A 19,486-nucleotide genomic window follows, 5' to 3' on the forward strand; every position below is an offset into this window, starting at 1 on the left:
ATGTCCTCTCATAAACATGTGAGTAAATATGAACCTTTATTTAGTTCCCTACCTTCTCTATGAGGAAAAGTACAGATAAATGTACAGAAAAAGGAGAAATCCTGAAAAAGGTATTGTTTTTAATAAAACTTTTTGTTGTTATTTTTGTTCTTTACTTTTCACCAGGATTCCAGGACTTTATTAGGAGTGTGCTCTAGCATATATTTGTAAGAAAAGGGGGAAGAGTGTACATTTTTTATGAGATGGAGCATTGTTGAATTTCAAAATGCCACTCGTGATTTTCAAACTTAATTTTTGAGTGGATAACAGCTTTTACAATCATGACTCAAATTCCTTTATTTCTGAAATAAATATTGTTGATAATCACACATGTTTTAATTTATATTTTTATCAACCAATAAAAAGGTTATTGAATACTAAGAGATTTTCAAAGAAAAGTAAAAGAAAAAAAGATGGGTAGCCTCAACTAGGATTAAAAAATGGTTTTTGTAAATTTACTATTTGGATGATTGAAGATTATCTATTGCAGTGTTTTTAGATTATTGTAATATTTTGTGTCAGGTAAATTCTGTTCCTATAACACATAAAAATAAAGTTCATAAGTATTGAGAAATGTTTACTTTAAAATAAATTATTCAATCACCTTAATAATTATGTAACAGTTTTATTTACTGTCTTACATGTTTAGATTTTCAAAATTAATTTGTGATCTTTAACTTGTCTAAATTAAAAATTTTAAATCATAATGTATTTTTTGCCAAAGTTATTAATGTATAAATCATAATATAGACAAGGCACAAAAGAATAGAAAAATTACAGGAATGAAACACTGCCTTTTGAGAAATTTCAGCTTTAATTTTGAAATTAAAGACTGATATTATTTGTGAAGAATTCAGACAAATAGGAAATGACTTTTAAATAAGAGTGAAATATAAAATTTATTTTTTCTGATCACCTCTTCTTTTAAATTTTAGGTTCAGGGTCACTTTAGTCTATAGAATAGTTCCCATATCTGTTACCCAAAGTGTGATTCTAGTAACACACCCTGGGAACTTGTTAAAAATTAGGAATCTGAGGTATCAGTCTGGACACACTAAATCGGAGTCTGTATTTCAACAAAATCTCCAAGTCATTCACATACATATTAACGTTTGAGAAGGGCAGGTCTAGACAGTGGCCAAACATCTACTCATCTTCCTTAGTCTTTTTATACATTGTTGAAAAAGACTACAAAGTTAGGAAATGGCATAGCTGTACTTTGGAGCATCACAAGGTCTCTAAGGTAGATGGAGGAGGAAACAGGAGAAGAAAGGAAGGAGGAGTCACTGCTAACTAGCTCTAGTCTTCTTATATTCCAACCAGTAAAAAGGAGACAAGTGCTGCTTGCTACTTCTGTAAGTCATTCTTCATCTATTGCTATCAAAGGCAACAGTATTCTTCTTTGAAAAACTTCTGAGGTGGTGCAGTTTCAAAGCAGAATAAAACTTGGTGGAGTTCAACTTGGTGGACTTACAAAGCTAAAACTTACCTTAAACTTATTCTCTGAACTTTTATCAGGAGGACTCTGAAGCACAAAGATCACACCGCCAGTGTGGAGGCAAGATTTAGGTCCCAATAAAGTATTCAAAGAAAGCTAGTTATTAGTACAATTGTGAATCTCACAGTATGAACAGCTGAAATATTCCATCACCTTATCTCCTGGAGTTCTTTCAATCTTAAACAAATCATAAACAGGAACAGAATTGTGGGAATATTCAGAGAAAAGTGGAAACAGTGTCATAAAGCCTCAAAACATGAAGTCTATTTAGCTTCTTCTTTTCTTTTTTTTTTACCTCTTAGATGAGCAGGGGGCAGGGAATAAGATAAAGTTTACTGGGTGTCTATAATTTCATCTGTTTTCTCATGCAGTTCCAACAATAGTGCTAAAACATAATATCTTATTTGTATTCTTTGCATTAGTAAACATAAGCTTAGAGTACTTAAAGCCTTCTCTGGGTTTGCACACTCCAGGTTTCTGACACTTAATCAAGCAATCTTTCCACTATATTACATTCCTGATGAGGTCACTGAAAAACTCAAAACAATTAGGTGCTTTCAATGATGATGTTCCGACAAGTTAAGTGTACAATATTATAGATGAAAGAAATAATTAAATACTATTAGTTATTTGTGTTACAAAATTTTACTTACATAGAATTTCTTCTTAATTATTGGAAAGATGTTCTGAAATAAGTATTGTCTATTCAGACAAACAGAAAGTCATAAAACTAGGTTATTGGTAGGGTCTAACTGCTTACAAACGTTAGCTATTTGTATTCGTACTACAATTAATATTGAATTACTCTTTTTATTTGAATAAAATGAAGCACATATTGGAAATAAATACATGTCTTTGGTCAACTTTGATTTAAAATATAGTGCCCTACTTTTTAAAATATTTCTTTTTTTAAGTATATTTTATTGATTATGTTGTTACAATAGTTCCTATTTTTTCCCCTTTGCTCTCCTCAGCCCAGTAACCCCCTTCCCTCCAACAATCCCAACCCCCTTAGTTCATGTCCATGGGTCATGCATATAAGTTATTTGGCTTCATCCATTCCTGATTTATTCTTAACTTCCCCCCATCCATTTTGTACCAACAAATTATGCTTCTTAGTCCCTGCACCATTTCCCCATTTCCCCCCCTTCCCTCTCCCAGCTGATAACCCTCCAAATGATCCCCATGCCTATGATTCTGTTCCTATTCTGGTTTGCATAGTTGGATTTTGTTTTTATTTTTTAGATTCAGTTGTTGATAATTGCGAGTTTGTTGTCATTTTAGTGTTCATAGTTTTGATCTTTTTTGTAAGAAAGTTCCTTTGATATTTCATATAATAATGGTGTGGTGATGATGAGCTCCTTTAGCTTCACCTTGTCTGGGAAGCACGTCATCTGCTCTTCCATTCTAAATGATAGTTTTGCTGAATAGAGTAATCTTGGTTGTGGGTTGCTTTTCATCACATTGAATGCTGTTTGTCAGTCCCCTTCCTACCTGCAAAGTGTCCTCTGAGAAATCAGCTGATACTCCTATAGGCACCCCGCTGTAGGCAACTCTCTGCCTCTCTCTTGCTGCCCCCAGGACTCTGTCTTTATCTTCCACCTTTGGCATCTCAGTCATGATGTGTCCTGGTGTGGTCCCCTCTGGGTCCAGCTCACCCAGGACCCTCCATGCTTCCCGGACCTGTATGTCCATCTCCTTCGCAAAATTTGTGAAGTTTTTCTCATTTTTTTTCAATTCTTGCTTCCTCATTCTGCACCGGTTGACTGATTTTTTTTTACCTTGTGTTCCAAATCATTGATTTAAACCCTGGTTTCCTTCCCTTCACCATTGGTTTTGTGTGGATTTTCCTTCGTTTTACTTAGCATAGCCATCACTTCTTCTCTTATGCGTTTGCCATACTCAAGCATATCTGTCAAGCCTGTGAGCATCTTTATCACCAGTGTTTTGAATTCTGCATCTGTTAGGTTGTCTATCTCCTCATCTGTTAGGTTGGCTATCTCCTCGTTGCTTAGTTCTCCCACTGAAACCTTGATCTTTTCCTCCTTTTGGGCCATACTTCTCTGTCTCCTCATTCTGACAGGCTCCTGTGTTTGTTTGCCTCTGCATCCCAGGTAGAGCTGTTGCTCCTGTTACATTGTAAGGGGTGGAGCCTTAGGGAATCATCACTACAGGGCGATCTGTTTCAACACGTTGTGGTGCTGTATCTGGGGGAGGGGTCTGAGAGGGAACAATGCCACCTGCCCAGCACTTGCCCTTTTCCAGGCACCTCTCCCATTTCTGCACCAGACTGGTGCCCCTCTAGCTACTGCCCTGACCTTGTTCCCAGAGTGGGTGACTCTACAGATGTTCTAGGCCTGTGGGGGCTCTTTAAACAAGTGGACTCTACTGAGACTGGCAGTTTCTGCCTCTACCCCAACCCCCACTGGCCTGCACAGTCAGAAGCAATGAAGCTTGATTTTCCCTGGTGCTGGGACCGTGGGCTGTAAGGTCAAGTGAAGAGCTGGGAATGCTCCCCAGGTGTCCCTCCTGACTTCTTAAAAGGTGTGACTGCACTTTCCTCCAGCCTGCTGCTGCTGCCGCCAATATTACTGCCACCACACCGCCTCCTCTCTGCCCTGGCTCTGCCCCTCCTACCTGTCTGGATGAGGATTTTTTCTTTATATCTTCGTTTGCTGGACTTCTATGCAGTTTGATTTTCTGGAACTTCTGGTTGTTTCTAGTTTTGAGGTAGTTGTATTCCTTCTTAGTTGTGGAGGGAGACACAGCATGTCTGTCTATGCCTTCATCATGGCCGGAAGTCCTTAAATATTTCTTAAATAACACAACCATGAATTTAATTCAGTATCATCTATTCCTAGCCAAACATGTTCGATTGTGGGGCAACTGAGCATCACTAACAAATCTGCAAAATCCTCACTTGATCTAGAATCTTGTGACTAAATTACCCACTTTGTTGCTATGAAAGCCCATTGACTCAGAATAAAGGCAAAAAGAAAAAAGAATAGCCCTACATTTCATCTCACTGAAACAGTTAAAAAAATACTTTTGTAAAGGACTGTCATCACCCATTTTATTTTATTCAGGGTTTTGTTATATTGTATTTGAACATTGCAATTGTATTCCAATTCATTTGAAACCTACATTTTCTTGCAATAAGTTCACATAATCACAGTACATTTTGAACATCCAGGCAGCTACATACAGTGTGACAATCTATTTTTAGAATGGAACACTTATGCTCAACAAACACTATGCAACACAATTTAAAAAAGGGAGCAAAATATGATGCTAAAAATAAGTCTTGTTTTTCATGTGACTGAACAAATTGACTGAGAAAATATTGTTATGAAGTGAATATTCATCTGTGTCAAATGTTTCAATTCACAATGCAAGGAAGTTTTTTCAGGAGGTAAAATATGTTGGATTGGTATTTACTGAAATCACAGAAGCTAATATGTATGTTACAGAACCCCTGGGCTGCTCCAATTGAAAACAAACCCACGGGCTCTTTAGTTAGGGGTCCGATTGCCCGCCGCCAAAAATTACAACTCTGAATATTATATTTGAATGGAAAGAAAAATTGTTTATTTAACAGTTACACATATCCTTACCTCCCTTCTACCAAATCTAACCAGTGTTATGGGGGTCAGAAACACCGTTTCCCTACTTCCTAGGCACAGTTCAGCTTTACCAGCAGCTGCCAATCACTCAATCTGATTGGTGAGGTCCTTTCTGTGCTGTGGTGTCTTCCAGCTCTCAATGCAGGACCACCTGGATTCTCAGCCTCCTTGAAAACTGTCTTCTTTCTGTAAACCACGTGGATCTCCTCTCCTTCTCCAGAGCACCTCTGCGAACACCCACCAGCAAGGGAGACAGCCCCCGAGCATGCCCCCCCTAAAGTGTTCGCAACTGCCTATATATCCCTGACTGCGTCCTCTGACGCAGTGGGTGTTGCCAATAGTTCTGACCATTCACAGAACCCCACATAGGTTCTGTGTGCTTTCCATACCATCACCTAGTTCAAGACTCCTCCCATCCACCTGAGGCTTTGGATGCATTAAAGCAATTTACATAATGAAAGACACCGGCCATCAGCCTCAGGCATGTGGAGGCATTCTGAAAGCTGCTTCCTTCTCCCCATCCCCCAGCCACAACGTCCAGGGATTTTTGGGCTCCACTGTTTCTGTAACATGTAGACTTTACTTAATACCTCTTTTATTTACCTTATCAGAAAGCAGGTAAATGGGAATATAATTTCAAGGTAAGTGATCTATTAATTGGCAACCCAGCCATTTCCCTGTGTAGCGTTCCTAATAAAAGTAGTTGCTTGATTTGCTTTTTGAAGGCTATTATATCAGACAAATATTATCTTCCTATATTCCCATTGACTCATAGCTGTGATTTCTTAAGTAGAATCAATTAGTCAGTAGAAATTTTAATAGTTTAGTATTGCAATTTTAGTTCTTGTATATTAAAATTTTACACTTGTTTATTAAACACTCATTCTCTTCTAACAAATACACCAATCACTTTGTTGGGAGATAATATTGAACATTTTGAATAGCAACTTTATATTAATTTTTAATATTTATTATGTACTTGATCAATAGGGGAAATCTTATTGTATTTACAATAATAATATTAAGTAAATATCTGTAACAGTCTACATTTATCTTACTTTGTTTATCCTTGTGTATAATAACTATTATTTAGGTCTTACTTAAAACTTTCAGTATGGCATTTTTAAACTGAGACGTGTATGATTGGTTTTTCAGTCAACCATGCAGTCACTTCTATTTGTTCATTAATGTATCCAATTTTTTACTTAGTGTTTTTTAATACAAAGGTACAAAGGTTTGTCTAATTTTATAATTTATTGTTCTTTTTTTATAACTGGAATTGTTTCCCTAGCCTGATTTCAGTTGGTTTTCAGTAGTAACTGTATCTTCAAAAGAGTATATTTAGGGATACTCCATGACACTTCTGTCTTAGCAAACATACAGATATGTTTAAAGGCAGGAGAATTCATTTTTTTTCTTATGCATTTTAAGATAGTGTAATTAAAATTTTATGAATTCCAGGAAATACTAATTCTTTTTTACTTCAGAGGCAAACAATTAGGCAGTGCTATAATGTAAACAAAAACTAATACTAGCTTACGGTTCATATTACCCTGTTTTCTAGTCAAAATTTTAAAGAAAGTTATAGGAAAGATAGTTGGCAGTATTCTGCATGTCAGCCAGTATATCACATTACCTTCAAAACTGGGTTGATGTGACTGTCTTGTAAATCTGAGTCTTCTAAAGTTGTGAGAGGCATTTGCTAGAAATACAACAAAGAGCAATTTTAAGGAAAAGAAATACATTCAATATAAAAATATGTAAATTTTTAATAAATATCAGAGACCATATGTACACAGCCAAGAAAATGAAAACTATAAAAAACATACATACAAATATTTTATGTGTTATTTTATCAATTTTTTATGTGTCCCATCAATCTGTTCAAAAATGTTTTTAATGGCAACACACAATATTGATGTAGATGCAGTAAAACTGACACTCATTCACTACCCTGGCATTTAGCAAGTACAAGAAATATTAGTTGCTGCTGCTATTATTACAAAAGCATCATTATAGATATTTTTAAAAACTTTGCTAATAAGTATAGAAATATTCATACTTTTGACCTTGTGATTTCACTTCTAAGAGTTATTTCTAAAGAAATTTTTATAATGTGTAGAGAGAGTTTCAAAGATGTTTATCACAGCATTCTTTACAGTAGTTCTAAATTAGATAGGTATTGCCCCCAAATGAAAAAGTTCAATGATTTTGGGAAATCTGCTTTGTAAAAATATTTTATTTCCTATGTTCTTAGATTATTTTAATGATAAGAGAGATGCCCACAATACAAATTAAAAGATATTTAATTAGATGAGCTGTATTACGTAAATTTACATAATATAAGTGATAAAAATTACTGGAAAACATAACACAATAATTGGTATCTCTTTTAGACAAAATAGAAAAAAATAAACTATGCTATTGTTTAAACAGATGAAAACACTACAAGTTTTGTTGGGTTTTTTAAAATAAAAAATAATTTTAATATCAATATTCTTTGAGATTTCTAATTTTTCTTAGAAATTCTTGGAGTGTACTTAAGAATTTTAGAAGTACCTGAAGTGAAAGTTCTTTGAAATTTTTAAATGGTCATTCATGGGTAAATATTTTGGGGCAAAATATTACAAATATATTTTTATGAAAAATTTTATACTGCATTTATGTTCTGGAGTTACATTTCTATCTCTATAAATCCTTTACCATTTTACTGTAGAAAGTCAGTCCTTGAAATGGAAAATCCAATGATTGTGTCCATTAAGCTGCCTAAGATATGTAGTTTATTTTATCAGAATTTATTGTCTGCCTTAGCCTTCCACTGATTTGTTTAATCAACAAACTTAAAGAATGCCTCCAATGTGCAGGCACTGGGCTTAGTGATGTAGGTAGTCATGGTCCTTAGTCTTCCTGGAGCTATACTGCTTCTGAGAAAATAGATGGAAAACAAGAAACAGACAAATTAATTACAAATTGTGTTTGGAGAATGAAGTCAAATTAAGAGTCCAAGTGGAGTTGATCTTCTTTTTTCTTCCTTCATTAATTTCCTAATTGACATTTAGATGAATGAGCCAATACATACATGGAGCGCTTTTAACACCACCAGGTTAGCCCTATGAAAACATGTTGGAAACAATTTGAGTAAAAAGTAAAGCAAAGCCTAAAAGCTAATATCCCTGGCATCCACTCAAGTTTAGGGCCAAGGAATGAGAAGACCAAAGACCATGACTGAAGACTCTGGGGACTAGTCAATGGTTTTAAATATCCATACTCACAAAATATGCATGTAGCACTAAAAGCATTTAATTTCTCAAATAGACACTGAAAATTTAACCTTTTCTATGCAAATTTTTCATATTTGATCCAGGCTCCTCTCCTTATTCTCAGTCCTGTTCTTCATTTACTCCTGCCAAATACACATGATATTGAAGCCATCTAATAGGATGTGGGTCACAGCTCCATGGATACAATTATTGTGACATGTGCCTTCCATTCTTATCTAGTACAAATTGTATATTGTTGAAAATGATTGATTTATCACTGCCTTTGTACTTGATTTTGTCATTATTTTCTTTGTCAAACAGACCCATACTCTTCTTCACATAAACACCCAGTCCTGTCTCTCTGTACACATAGTAACTGATGGCTCCCAACAGCCCGCTGTGGAAATATGTAACAATAGCACTTTGCAGAAATGGCTGCTGAGAAACTATACAAGAGTGGAAGTTTTTAGAAATATTTTTGAGAATCCTACTGATTACATTCTTTAATAATTTTTGGAGGTTTGTGTTGCAGACTTTATTAATATTAGTTTAGTATTTTCTTATTGAAATCTAGAAACTTCTTTAAATGTGGTTAAGGAAAATCTTTATGTGTTGTTTCTCCATGGGGTTATTTCTCTGCCTTGCACTTCTTAGCTTCTCATTAATTTGGAGTGTGGATATCTTCAATGGTGATTATTCTGTATTTAATTAACAAGAATTTTCCAGTTTTTCTTTATATCAAATACATATAAATATAATTGATGGAATGCATCACTACATATTAGCTCTTTTCTTTACATGAATACAAACTAGAGCCCTGTCTATATGACAATAGGTTTTGCATTAGAGTTCAATAAAATCAATAAGAAAATGAACATAGCCAAAAGTGGATTTTTTTTTGGAACATTGAAATGATTTAATTTTGTTAATTTTAATTCATATACTTTGTGTGCAAATATAGCATATCCTTTTTGGAATTTATTATTTAAGCTGAAACTTAAATGCATTTATTGAAGACTAGGATTACTGGTTAAGTGATATAATTATAATAGTAAAGCTTTTAAAAAATTGTATTTTTTTAATCTTTCACATATGTGATTTGTGAATATCTTCTCAGTAAGCAATAAAATTAATCATTACTCAGTTTTAGTTTAAAAAACTGGTACAGATTTTTGTAAAGATTGCTATTAACCACATGCCCTAGTTCTTGATCTTAAGGTGTTAATGTTCTGTAAATAAAGTATATTACATTTTCCAATATCTTGCCATAGGAACACATGGGAAGTTAGGAAATTTTTCTGGATCAAATTAACTAGTTAAAGGTAGATATTAGAGGACACAATTGAGCTTGGAATGCTTCTGACAAGGCTGGGAATGGAGGTATGGACAGGGGATGAGAAAAGGAGTGTTGTTTAGGTTAGAATTATGTTTCAGACAAAGGCAATCTAAATATGCATTGGGAAGCTGGAAAAGTCTGAACCTTTTACACAATGAGAACTTGTATATCGGGCAATTTACATACCTCATATATTACCTCAGTTTGTTTTCAAAGTAACCTTACGTGGTAGAGGCAATGGCCAACAAGGGGTCTTCTCACACTTAACTAAACATTTAGTCTCCCCCATCTGCTTACAGGATTCTAGGACAGAAACCATAACTTGTTTCTCTGAGCAGAATTTGCATTACTTCCCAAAGCAGTTCATACTGCCTTATGGGAGCAGGCTTCTCCACAGGTGACAGCCCCGTGGGAGGGGTTGAGAGCCACTTTATGTAGGCATGGAAAGCAGCCTGGTTAATGGCCTTATGCCTCAGGGGAGACAATATCTCTGTGACAACTCCATAGGCAGAGCTTCAAGTAAACCAGTGCAACATGCAAAACTCCACGTCTTTGCACTTAGTGAAGCCCACAGGTTGGCTTTCTATCAGGTATTTACAATGAAGTTGATTTGATGCAGATACAGGTTATTAACCACAGTTCATTTTTACCATAAGTAATGTTGTCTAGGAATATAGTTAATATTTTACCCTTATCAGGTTGCTAAGGGATCCCAGTTAGATAGTAGATTGGAAGTCAATGATTTTTAAGCAGAAAAGGAAGGGACATTTTTAATTATTCATAATTTTAACTGAGAATTTTCTGACAAAGAATCTAATTGCGCAGAATAATTTAGTAGCTTGCCCAAGTTTTCACAGCCAGTAAGTGGGGAGAGGGGACATAGGAATTTACACTTGAGGGTGTCTGACCCTAAAATGTCTGCTGTTTCTACTGCACAACATTAAAAATGAGAGTTTTGGGTGATTGGTTGTTATCTTTACAGTTGTGGCTTTTTACTATTAATGAATTTCTTAAAAGAAAATATTTATACATTTTTAGAAAGAACACAATAATATTAAAAAATATTACTATTTATGTGGTTGACAACACATTCAATTAGATCTTTAAAGTCATATACATTTTTTTAAAAAGGATATAATAGAAGCAAGCAAGGGTAAGTAGCTTTTTGGAAAAAGACATACACAAAGAACCTCAGGTATGTAAAAAAATGAAGACTATTTTGTTTATTTTAACTAGAACTTCCTAGAAAACTTTTTTGCTTGTTTTGATTTTTTTTTCAAGTTGGCTATTGATTCATCAGCCAATGGCATAATTTATGGCATCATAAGTATAAATTAACTAACTTTTTGCCTATCTTTGGCCATTTTCCCCTCCAGTTTTTAGTATAAATAGCTTGATGCTGTGTATTAAAAGAGCAACAACAAAGGCCTCACTCTTGTATCTTCATATCTGACAACCTTGCTCTTTTAATTTCCCGCTTGTTGTCTATTAAGCATCCTCCACCACAAGCCTATTTTCCATTCCATCTTTTCTCAGGACAGTGAGGTCCATGGTGTTTGAAGGCTTAGTAAAAAACATTACAATTGTCAAGGCAGTGGTTCTCCACCAGTTTTATTGCATTATCGCTGCATTTTTTTCATCCAACTTTCAATAGTATCACGAGGTCCCCCCAAATCATCTACCTTTAATTTTGGTGTTTCAGAATAGAACTACTTGGGTGTGCTTTGTTCAAGTCATATCTGCAAATCACTTCCCATGCATTCAAACACTTCTCTTCTGGTTGGGAAGTTTTTTATGTCATATGATTCTAGGCATTGAGCATGAAAATGAGAAAAAATGTACGTAATTAGTGTGTATAAATTAGTATAAAGCATGTAGATTTAAAACGTATATCTATAAAGTCTAAAGTATATAACTTCAAAATGTAAAAGTAAACTCAAAAGACAAGATGTGTAGTGACTGCTTAACATGATTAACTTTTTGGAATTACACCTCAGCATTTTGGTACTGAGATAAAACTTTTCAATGAATATTGTTATTATGAAGAAAATAGAGAGGTATAAATATAAAATCATATGATCATCACATCACTGTTTTTATTTGATATTGATTTTTTTAAAGATTCTTAGAAATGCAAACTAAATTATGGTGAGCATAATATCAAGTAAGACAGGTTTTTGTATGATAATCACTCTTCTACAATGATACTATGGCTTATTTAGTACTTGGAAATGGAAACATCTCTAGCAGTTTTTTCATTTGGGTCACAGCTGTGACATCCCTTTGCTTGTTTACCAAATGGTTACTGAATAACACATGTCTAAGAAAAGTAAGTTTTTGTGAAAGCTTGTTAATATTTACAGCCCTTGACTGAATTCAGAGCTCACAAATGGGCTTTTTGCAAAGGAGCCCAAATTCTTGGCAAGGCCTAGTACGTGTTGGACAATTTCTTTAACCATCTGCAAATAAAATGTATTAGACAATGATGAAATTATAATAGTGAAAGTGCACAGTTCCTTTTATAAACATATCATAGTGTTTATACTAAAAGAAACCATAAAGGTTCTTTTAAAGAGCAGATTTAATCTGATTTATTAGTGATGTTAAAGATAAAATACATTGCACTAATTATTGGTTATCTTTTACAGAGACTCACCTTGAGACATGTTAACAGTAACCAATGTCTTGATGAACCTTCTGAAGAAGACAAAATGGTGCCTACCATGCAGGACTGTAGTGGAAGCAGATCTCAACAGTGGCTGCTACGGAACATGACTTTGGGGGCATGAAGACTGTTTCCCCCAAGCTATTAAAGTGTCTACACCTTTGTTTTTCCATTATTTCAATTAAGGAAAAATATTAACTTTGCTGAATTAAAAGTTTTAAAATCTTTTTAGTATTCTAAAACACAGTTGTTTATAATTCATTTTTAGGAACGTTTGCTTATTTCCCTACAAAAATTTGTATCTGATCAAAAGCACATAAAAATATAAATAACAGTAAGCTGTTATTAAACATCTGAAAAACTTAAAAAACAAAGTGTTTGCTTTTAAAAAGTATTTATTGCCCTCATGTCACAGAGTTCGGGGGGAGTTTTTGTTTTTTTTATTTTCATAGTGATTGAAAGAGAGACAATGTAAATGCCTTATAAAATATCTTCATTATGAAAATGTATCATTTTATAAACTCATTCTGTTATTACTGGATCTTCATGGAAACATATTGAATATCTATGTCAACAGCAGGCCACACATTGAATATTTCTGAGCAATGAATTCATCATACAAAATAAGTTCGAAGTTTTGTACCAGGAAAAAAAACTAAACTGGATATTGACTTCCAGAGTTCGTATAAAAGCATCATATTTAAACAAATAAAGAGGAAGAGAATTTGAAAAGTCAATTTAAAGTACATGGCATCAGAAGAAACAAGCTAGGTGTTGAGGGGAGCAAGATGAATGAAATTAAACTGCAACAACTGGATCATTTTAAAAGATTCAGTTTAGGTTGCAATCAGTCCTAACAGAGGTTGAGTGTTTAACAATCATATTTGTTCCAGAGTTGATGCTGAGAAACTCAATCCTAAGCACTGTCTTTGTCTCACATAAACCATACAGTCCCTTTTCTCTTCACTCTAGACAGTGATGTGTCACTTACGCTGTACAGAATTGTAGGTACAGGGTGGAGGGTATTAGCCCTGATTTTTAATTCTCCTGCATTTAAGATTTTAGTTAGGTCACTATTACTGTAATTTGGTTAGCTTCACATGTTCTTTTTCCATCTTAAAACCCTTTGCATTCAAAATACATAAGCAGAAGACACAAAGAAGAAGAAAATTCTCAGTGGGAATTGAGCTAATAACTTTTAGTATTTCACACCATTTAAAATACCCTTAAATTTTCTCTACATATGTATTTTATTCATTAATAAATACATTCAGCAGCTAAGAGAAATTTGGGGAAATAAATGGAAGAAGCATTCTCCAGAGTAGATGCCATGTCCTTGGCTCTCATTTTATTCTTAAAAAGTTCTGTCTGTTGGGTTGTAAGCAAACTACTCTCTTTCTCTCTCTCTCTCTCTCTCTCTCTCTCTCTCTCTCTCTCTCTCTCTCTCTCTCACACACACACACACACACACAAACATGCACAGCTTTGTAATGAAAAGGAAGCCTAGTAAAATCTGTATAATTTTTCTTGCTAGCATGACTTCCTTTTTGGCTTTATTCTGGTAGAACTTTAAGAAAGAGTTCTACAACCTGGAGCATTTTAGGTTTACTTCTTAAAGTGTAGAGATTCCTCACCTTGAGGTCTCTGGGTATCCCTGAATCTCTTAAAATTATAAACAAAAATTTTTGAAAGGTACTTTTTTAAGTAGAGAATCAATTGTTTACAGCAAATTTATATGGAAGCTGTGAAACCCAAGAGCTAGCAAACCACTGCCTTAAATTGATAGTGGACACAAAGGTCAACTGAGGATTCTCCTTTTCTCCCCGTTTCCTCTTGTCCTGACTAAATTAAGGTATGATGCCCCTGAACATTTGTCCTTAAACTTAAACACTGAAACACTTGAGCATTCTTTAACACAATCTGTTCCACTTATTATGGATTTGTTAATCAAAATTCATATTTTACCTAAAAAATAATCAATGACAATTTTTTTAGTGGATACTCTATCAAAACTGAATTTGACACATTTAAGCAACATTTTAAATATGTGGAAGTCCATTATGGTTATAGCAAAAATAGGGAAAAAATGAAAACTACATGCCAGGGAAAAAATTTTTTTAAATCCTCAGATGGTATGAGCATATGCTATTAGATTGTGTAACAAACAAACAAAAAGACATAAAATATTACAAAACTCAAAAAAAAAAAGCAATGACTAATTCAATTTTCTTTTCAAAAACATTTATTGTATTCAGTACAGAAAATTAAAATCATGATTGGATTCCCAATGCATTCATCTTACACTTTATTATCTTTGGAGCGAGATGAATGGATATTTCAAATGACTTCAAACTTCCTCTTCTGAGGTCACCCCCATTGCTCCAATCTTCCAGATGCTCAGATGAAAAACATAAAGTCAGTTTTGACTCCCATATTTCGATTTCAACTTCTATCTAATCCAGTGATTTTCAACCAGTGTGCTGCAAGAATTTTAAAACATGCAATATACCTGTTTAGTCAGGAGTACTGACATCTTTTTCCTTAGATTGTCAAATAAAAAAATGACAACAGCCAACACAATAGATGTTCAGTGTGAAGGAATCAAAATATATCCTGCTTTTATGTCAGATTGGCAAAAATATATTTTGCTGTGCTGCAGAATCTTAGTAATTAGTTTATGTGTGCTGGGAAATGAAAAAGTTGATAATTGTTGATCTAATCCATCAGAAATTCCGTTCATTCTAAACCAACTACTTATCACCATGTGTCAGTACCTCTAGCCTTTTTAACTGCAACATGCTTGTAATTTGGTTCCCTAATTTCCCAACCCTTGCTCCTAAATAGTGCAGCAGCCATAGTAATTCTTTAAGCATAAATTGATTGTGTTACTTCTCTGCTCACAACCCTCCGATAATTTCTCTCATCTCTGCAAACTTCTTATAGTGGTCCTCACAATCCTTCATGAATGACACCCTACGGGCATGGACACACATACACATTTTTGAGTATTTATTCCACTCTGGCTGACAAGCAAGTTTCTGTCTTAGGTTTTTGTTCCCTTTGCCCATCAGAGCTCTCTCACTCTATTTAGGTTTTTATTAAAAAAATTTTTTAATCAGTAAGGCAAACTCTTTTTCCTCCTGTCCTCACTATCCCCTGTACATTCTCTGACAAAATATAAATTTGCTTTTTTATTTTTTTTCTACCCTTCCACTTCCTCACCCCCAACATCACCATCATACACTCCCATAGAAGTCAGGCCTTTGTCAGTTTTTTTTTTTTTTTTTACTGTGTTATCTTCAGTATCTAATAGAGTCCTTGGCAGATAGTAAGTATTCTTCAAATATTTTTTGAATTAACTTAAAAAATGTGGGTTAAAGTTGCTAAGTGCTACTGTACCATCTTTTTTGCACAAGATTTTAAATTTTAAAATAAAGTCTAGCAATATATTTAGACAGGATGTACATAACTGTCTCCAAATTATAATTTTCTCCCTAATATTCTTCAAATTCAATTATGGCTATAGTTTTTTCTCTATGATAGAATGTCCTTTTTTTATTAAAATGAAACATGACATTTTATAAACATGCTGCTATGTTACATAAACTGATTCATTAAGATAAAAAATAATTTTTAATTTTTGGTTATGTTTAATGATCATCTGGTGGCATAAATAAGATTTTTACTATTAGAGGGGGGACATATCATTTTCTTAAAAATCATATACTATACATTTTTATGGTTTCATAGGAACTATTACTAAATTTATTTTCTAAATATAAGCCTATAAACAATTGCAGAACTTAAAAAAAAACCTACAGCTGATTTATTCTTAGTTTTTCTGTTAATAGATAATATTACTGAGACCCAGACAGGTAATTAGGCTTGTCCAAAGATCATACAGCTTGTAAGCTCTGATGTCAGAACTCATCACTGTTAACACTATAACCTAACACCATCTTCAATTACAATGCGCTCAAAAATATAATAGAAAGGGCACAATCATGAGATAACTGTCTTTATTAAGCACGTTGTAGTAAGTACATTGATTCTTTAGAAATATTAAATTCTCTTCTTTACAGATAATTATCTTTGGAAATTTAACTTTTCACTACCTTTCATACTTAATTAAAATTAGTTGTATAAAATACTACCACAGGCAGTAACTGACAACCTGCAGCAAAAGTAAAGAAATTAACAGGAAATAGCCTGATTACAGAACACTCTAGCATTATTGGACAAACAGTGTTTCAGAGAAGCAAAGCCTTTTCAGCAGTAAACAAGGGAGCATACTTTTCCCCTCACTTCCATTTCCTTATTATTATATTCAAGTTCAAAGTAAGATTGGCCTACAGCTTATATTCAGAATTAGACTGTCTGCTACTGTGAACATTGGGTAGGTTCTAGGTTATTCGGCTTAAAACACTGCAAGGTAATCAGCAGAGATTTCTAGGCTTCCCAGTGGAACTCTGTTAACACAACCCATGAATTCAATTCTTCCATGGTGCTTAGAAACAACCAAATAGATCAGGGGAAAAATAAAGAGAGAAAAATAATTCTAACATTAAAACAACAGGGATGATTTTACTATTGATTGATTGATTGATGAGAGGTTGAGATCATAATACAAACTGGTTCAATAAACCTCAAAATATTGGTACCCCCACTCTGTTGTCATCACTTGAGATGTCACTTGCATCTCATTTATAGATGGTATATCTACTCTCAGAGGAAGCAAAACTTGTATGCATTCTTAAGTTATAAAGTATGCTAACTTAACAAATATAAAGAATTTAAGAAATTCAAGATCTTAAAGGGCATGCCATCACCCACAAGCTGTCTGTCTGCATAGCTGATATCTGCAAATCTTGAATAAATTTCCAATTCAGTTGGGCAGCAAAAACTCAGTTAAGTCTTAAGGCAGCCGTGTTTCAGGATTTAGCTGCTACCCACAATTTTCCCCCATTTTTCTCTAACATCTCAAAATATGGAAGAGAGAAAAGCAATCACTCTTTTCTGTACAGCACATGAACATACCTGGTGTTACTACATCATGTTCAAACTGCTATTAAATAAAAGCTATTGTATGAATGTAAGGTGTTGAATGAACACCAGCTATGTGTTTTAAATAGTTTATGTAAGTTTGTGTCCAACTTTTTCTTCATATTGTTCAATAAACTCTAAAGACAGTTTTCATTGTATTTGCTTTAAAAAACAAACAAACAAACAAACAAACAAACAAAAAACTCTTCTGCTATGCTTGTGATGCAGGGCAGCTTTTTTGTTAATTTTTTTTGAAGATAAAGATCACTTCTATTATTCTCATTTCATCATTACATGAAGTTATACTTCTGTTTTTGTTTTTAGCTAGGGAGAACAAATAATTTAATATTCTGTTGTTAATGAGTTAGAATGAGGATAGAGAATTAGATGATTAAGGCTATAACTATAATGGTTAAAAATGAGATTTTTAGCATGCATTTAATTTGGTGTAGAAATGAATTTGAGCTGTTGCTTGGTTTCAGTTGCACTTTCAGCTAAAAATAGCACAAGCAGAAAAAGGGGATTTGATATCTTTCTTTTTTTTTTTTTTTTTTTGGAGCATTTGGATTTATTTGGTCAATGCAGCAACAAATAAAAGAAAAGAATATTAAAAGTATTTTAGTTATATGCTTGACACACAATTCTTTAACGTTTATAAAAGTAGGTTGTGCATAAGGAATCACACAGTTTAAATATTGTAAGCATTACTAAATGGTATGATTGCTTTTTATGCTACAAATTTAAATATTTATACATTTTTGTAAAATTAAGATATACCAATTTAGTTTTCCTTTTATATGTTGTCTTTTTTTTAAAATGTTAGCATTTCAAATAGATAAGCAATTTCAATACTTTATGCTTATGTTCCATTTTGTAGATTATTGAAATAAATAATTAAGTGCCTATGGATATCTCTTAGTAGTAAGAAGATATTGTGATCCCTGTGCAATTTTGATAACTATATATATATTAGAAACATTAAAACGTGCACAATTCTAAAGAATTTATTTTATTTTTATTGTAAAATGATTTATTTTTATCTTTTTGTTTTATAAAAATTACTTAAAATAGAAAAGTTAAATGTTTAATATTATATTAACATTATTTTTCAGAATACAATGAATCAATTCCTTGATTCTGGTGCTGCAACCCTGGAGACAGTCTGTCAGGGTTAGGAGAGGAGGATGGAGGAGGCTGCCCACTCCACAGAGCAGTGACTCCCCAGATTAGCCCTGCAGTCCTATTCACATACAGAACCAAGGGAGGAAATAATAAAAATATAATAATTTTGCTTGCTAAGTGAAAAGAAAGAAGAAAAGAAGGTGAAAAGAAGGGAGAGAGGGAGAAATGTTCTAATGTTATCTAATTTTATAATTTTATTCTAAAGAAAACTTACCTAAATTTTTTATTCTGTATGCATGATTCAGAAGCTCATTGATTCAGAAGCATCATGAATACCTCATTGGTTTTTCCAAACTTTTACTATAACAATCAGTAAGAGTAGAAGACATTGTCTAGATTTTATGTCTTACACCCAAAACATCCCTCTTGGGTTTCTGTCAGCATGTGGGTTACACTCCATGTTCCACCTACTTTCTTTTTGCTATGTTCTTCTAGGTTCTTCTTGTCCAGGAGCACAGCCTTGCATTTCAAGGGTCAACCAGGTTAACCTAGTGAACCAGCTCAGCCTCCCTCAGATCTTGGTAGACCCAGAACTTAACCTTGTTTTACTTTTCTTCAGTACCTGATATAAGAAAGAAATGTGAAATCTCGTGTTCCACAATTGTCTTCTTGTGATTCCTCCTCAGCTACTGAGACATTTAGTGGCCTCTCTGCTAACTCACTCTTTTCTGACATAATGATTATTTTTCCACATGACAGAGGATACTAATTACCAACCCCAGCTTCTACCACCAGCAGAAGTTGGCAGATAGGGCAATGACTGAATGTCTGCTGACAAATCTCTTCAATTTTGTAGCGTGAAAACTTAGACAAACATGCAAACATCTGTTTCAGAGTTTT

The 19,486-nt window shown here is 33.8% G+C and overlaps 1 protein-coding gene across 2 annotated transcripts in view; it reads left to right on the forward strand.

The window, feature by feature from the left end:
- Window positions 1–12,731, forward strand: part of GALNT13 (polypeptide N-acetylgalactosaminyltransferase 13) — a 514,019-nt gene extending 501,288 nt beyond the window's left edge. For both annotated transcript variants that reach the window (XM_090267489.1, XM_090267494.1), the window contains exon 13: window positions 12,405–12,731. In XM_090267489.1, coding sequence (XP_090123615.1) covers window positions 12,405–12,545 — 141 coding nt within the window. In that variant the 3' untranslated portion in view covers window positions 12,546–12,731. The remainder of the gene's footprint in view (window positions 1–12,404) is intronic.
- The last annotated feature ends 6,755 nt before the right edge of the window (window positions 12,732–19,486 follow it).

This window comes from Furipterus horrens, unplaced genomic scaffold, assembly GCF_987537825.1.
Source record: "Furipterus horrens unplaced genomic scaffold, mFurHor1.1.pri manual_scaffold_1, whole genome shotgun sequence".
NCBI classification, from domain to species: Eukaryota; Metazoa; Chordata; class Mammalia; order Chiroptera; family Furipteridae; genus Furipterus; species Furipterus horrens.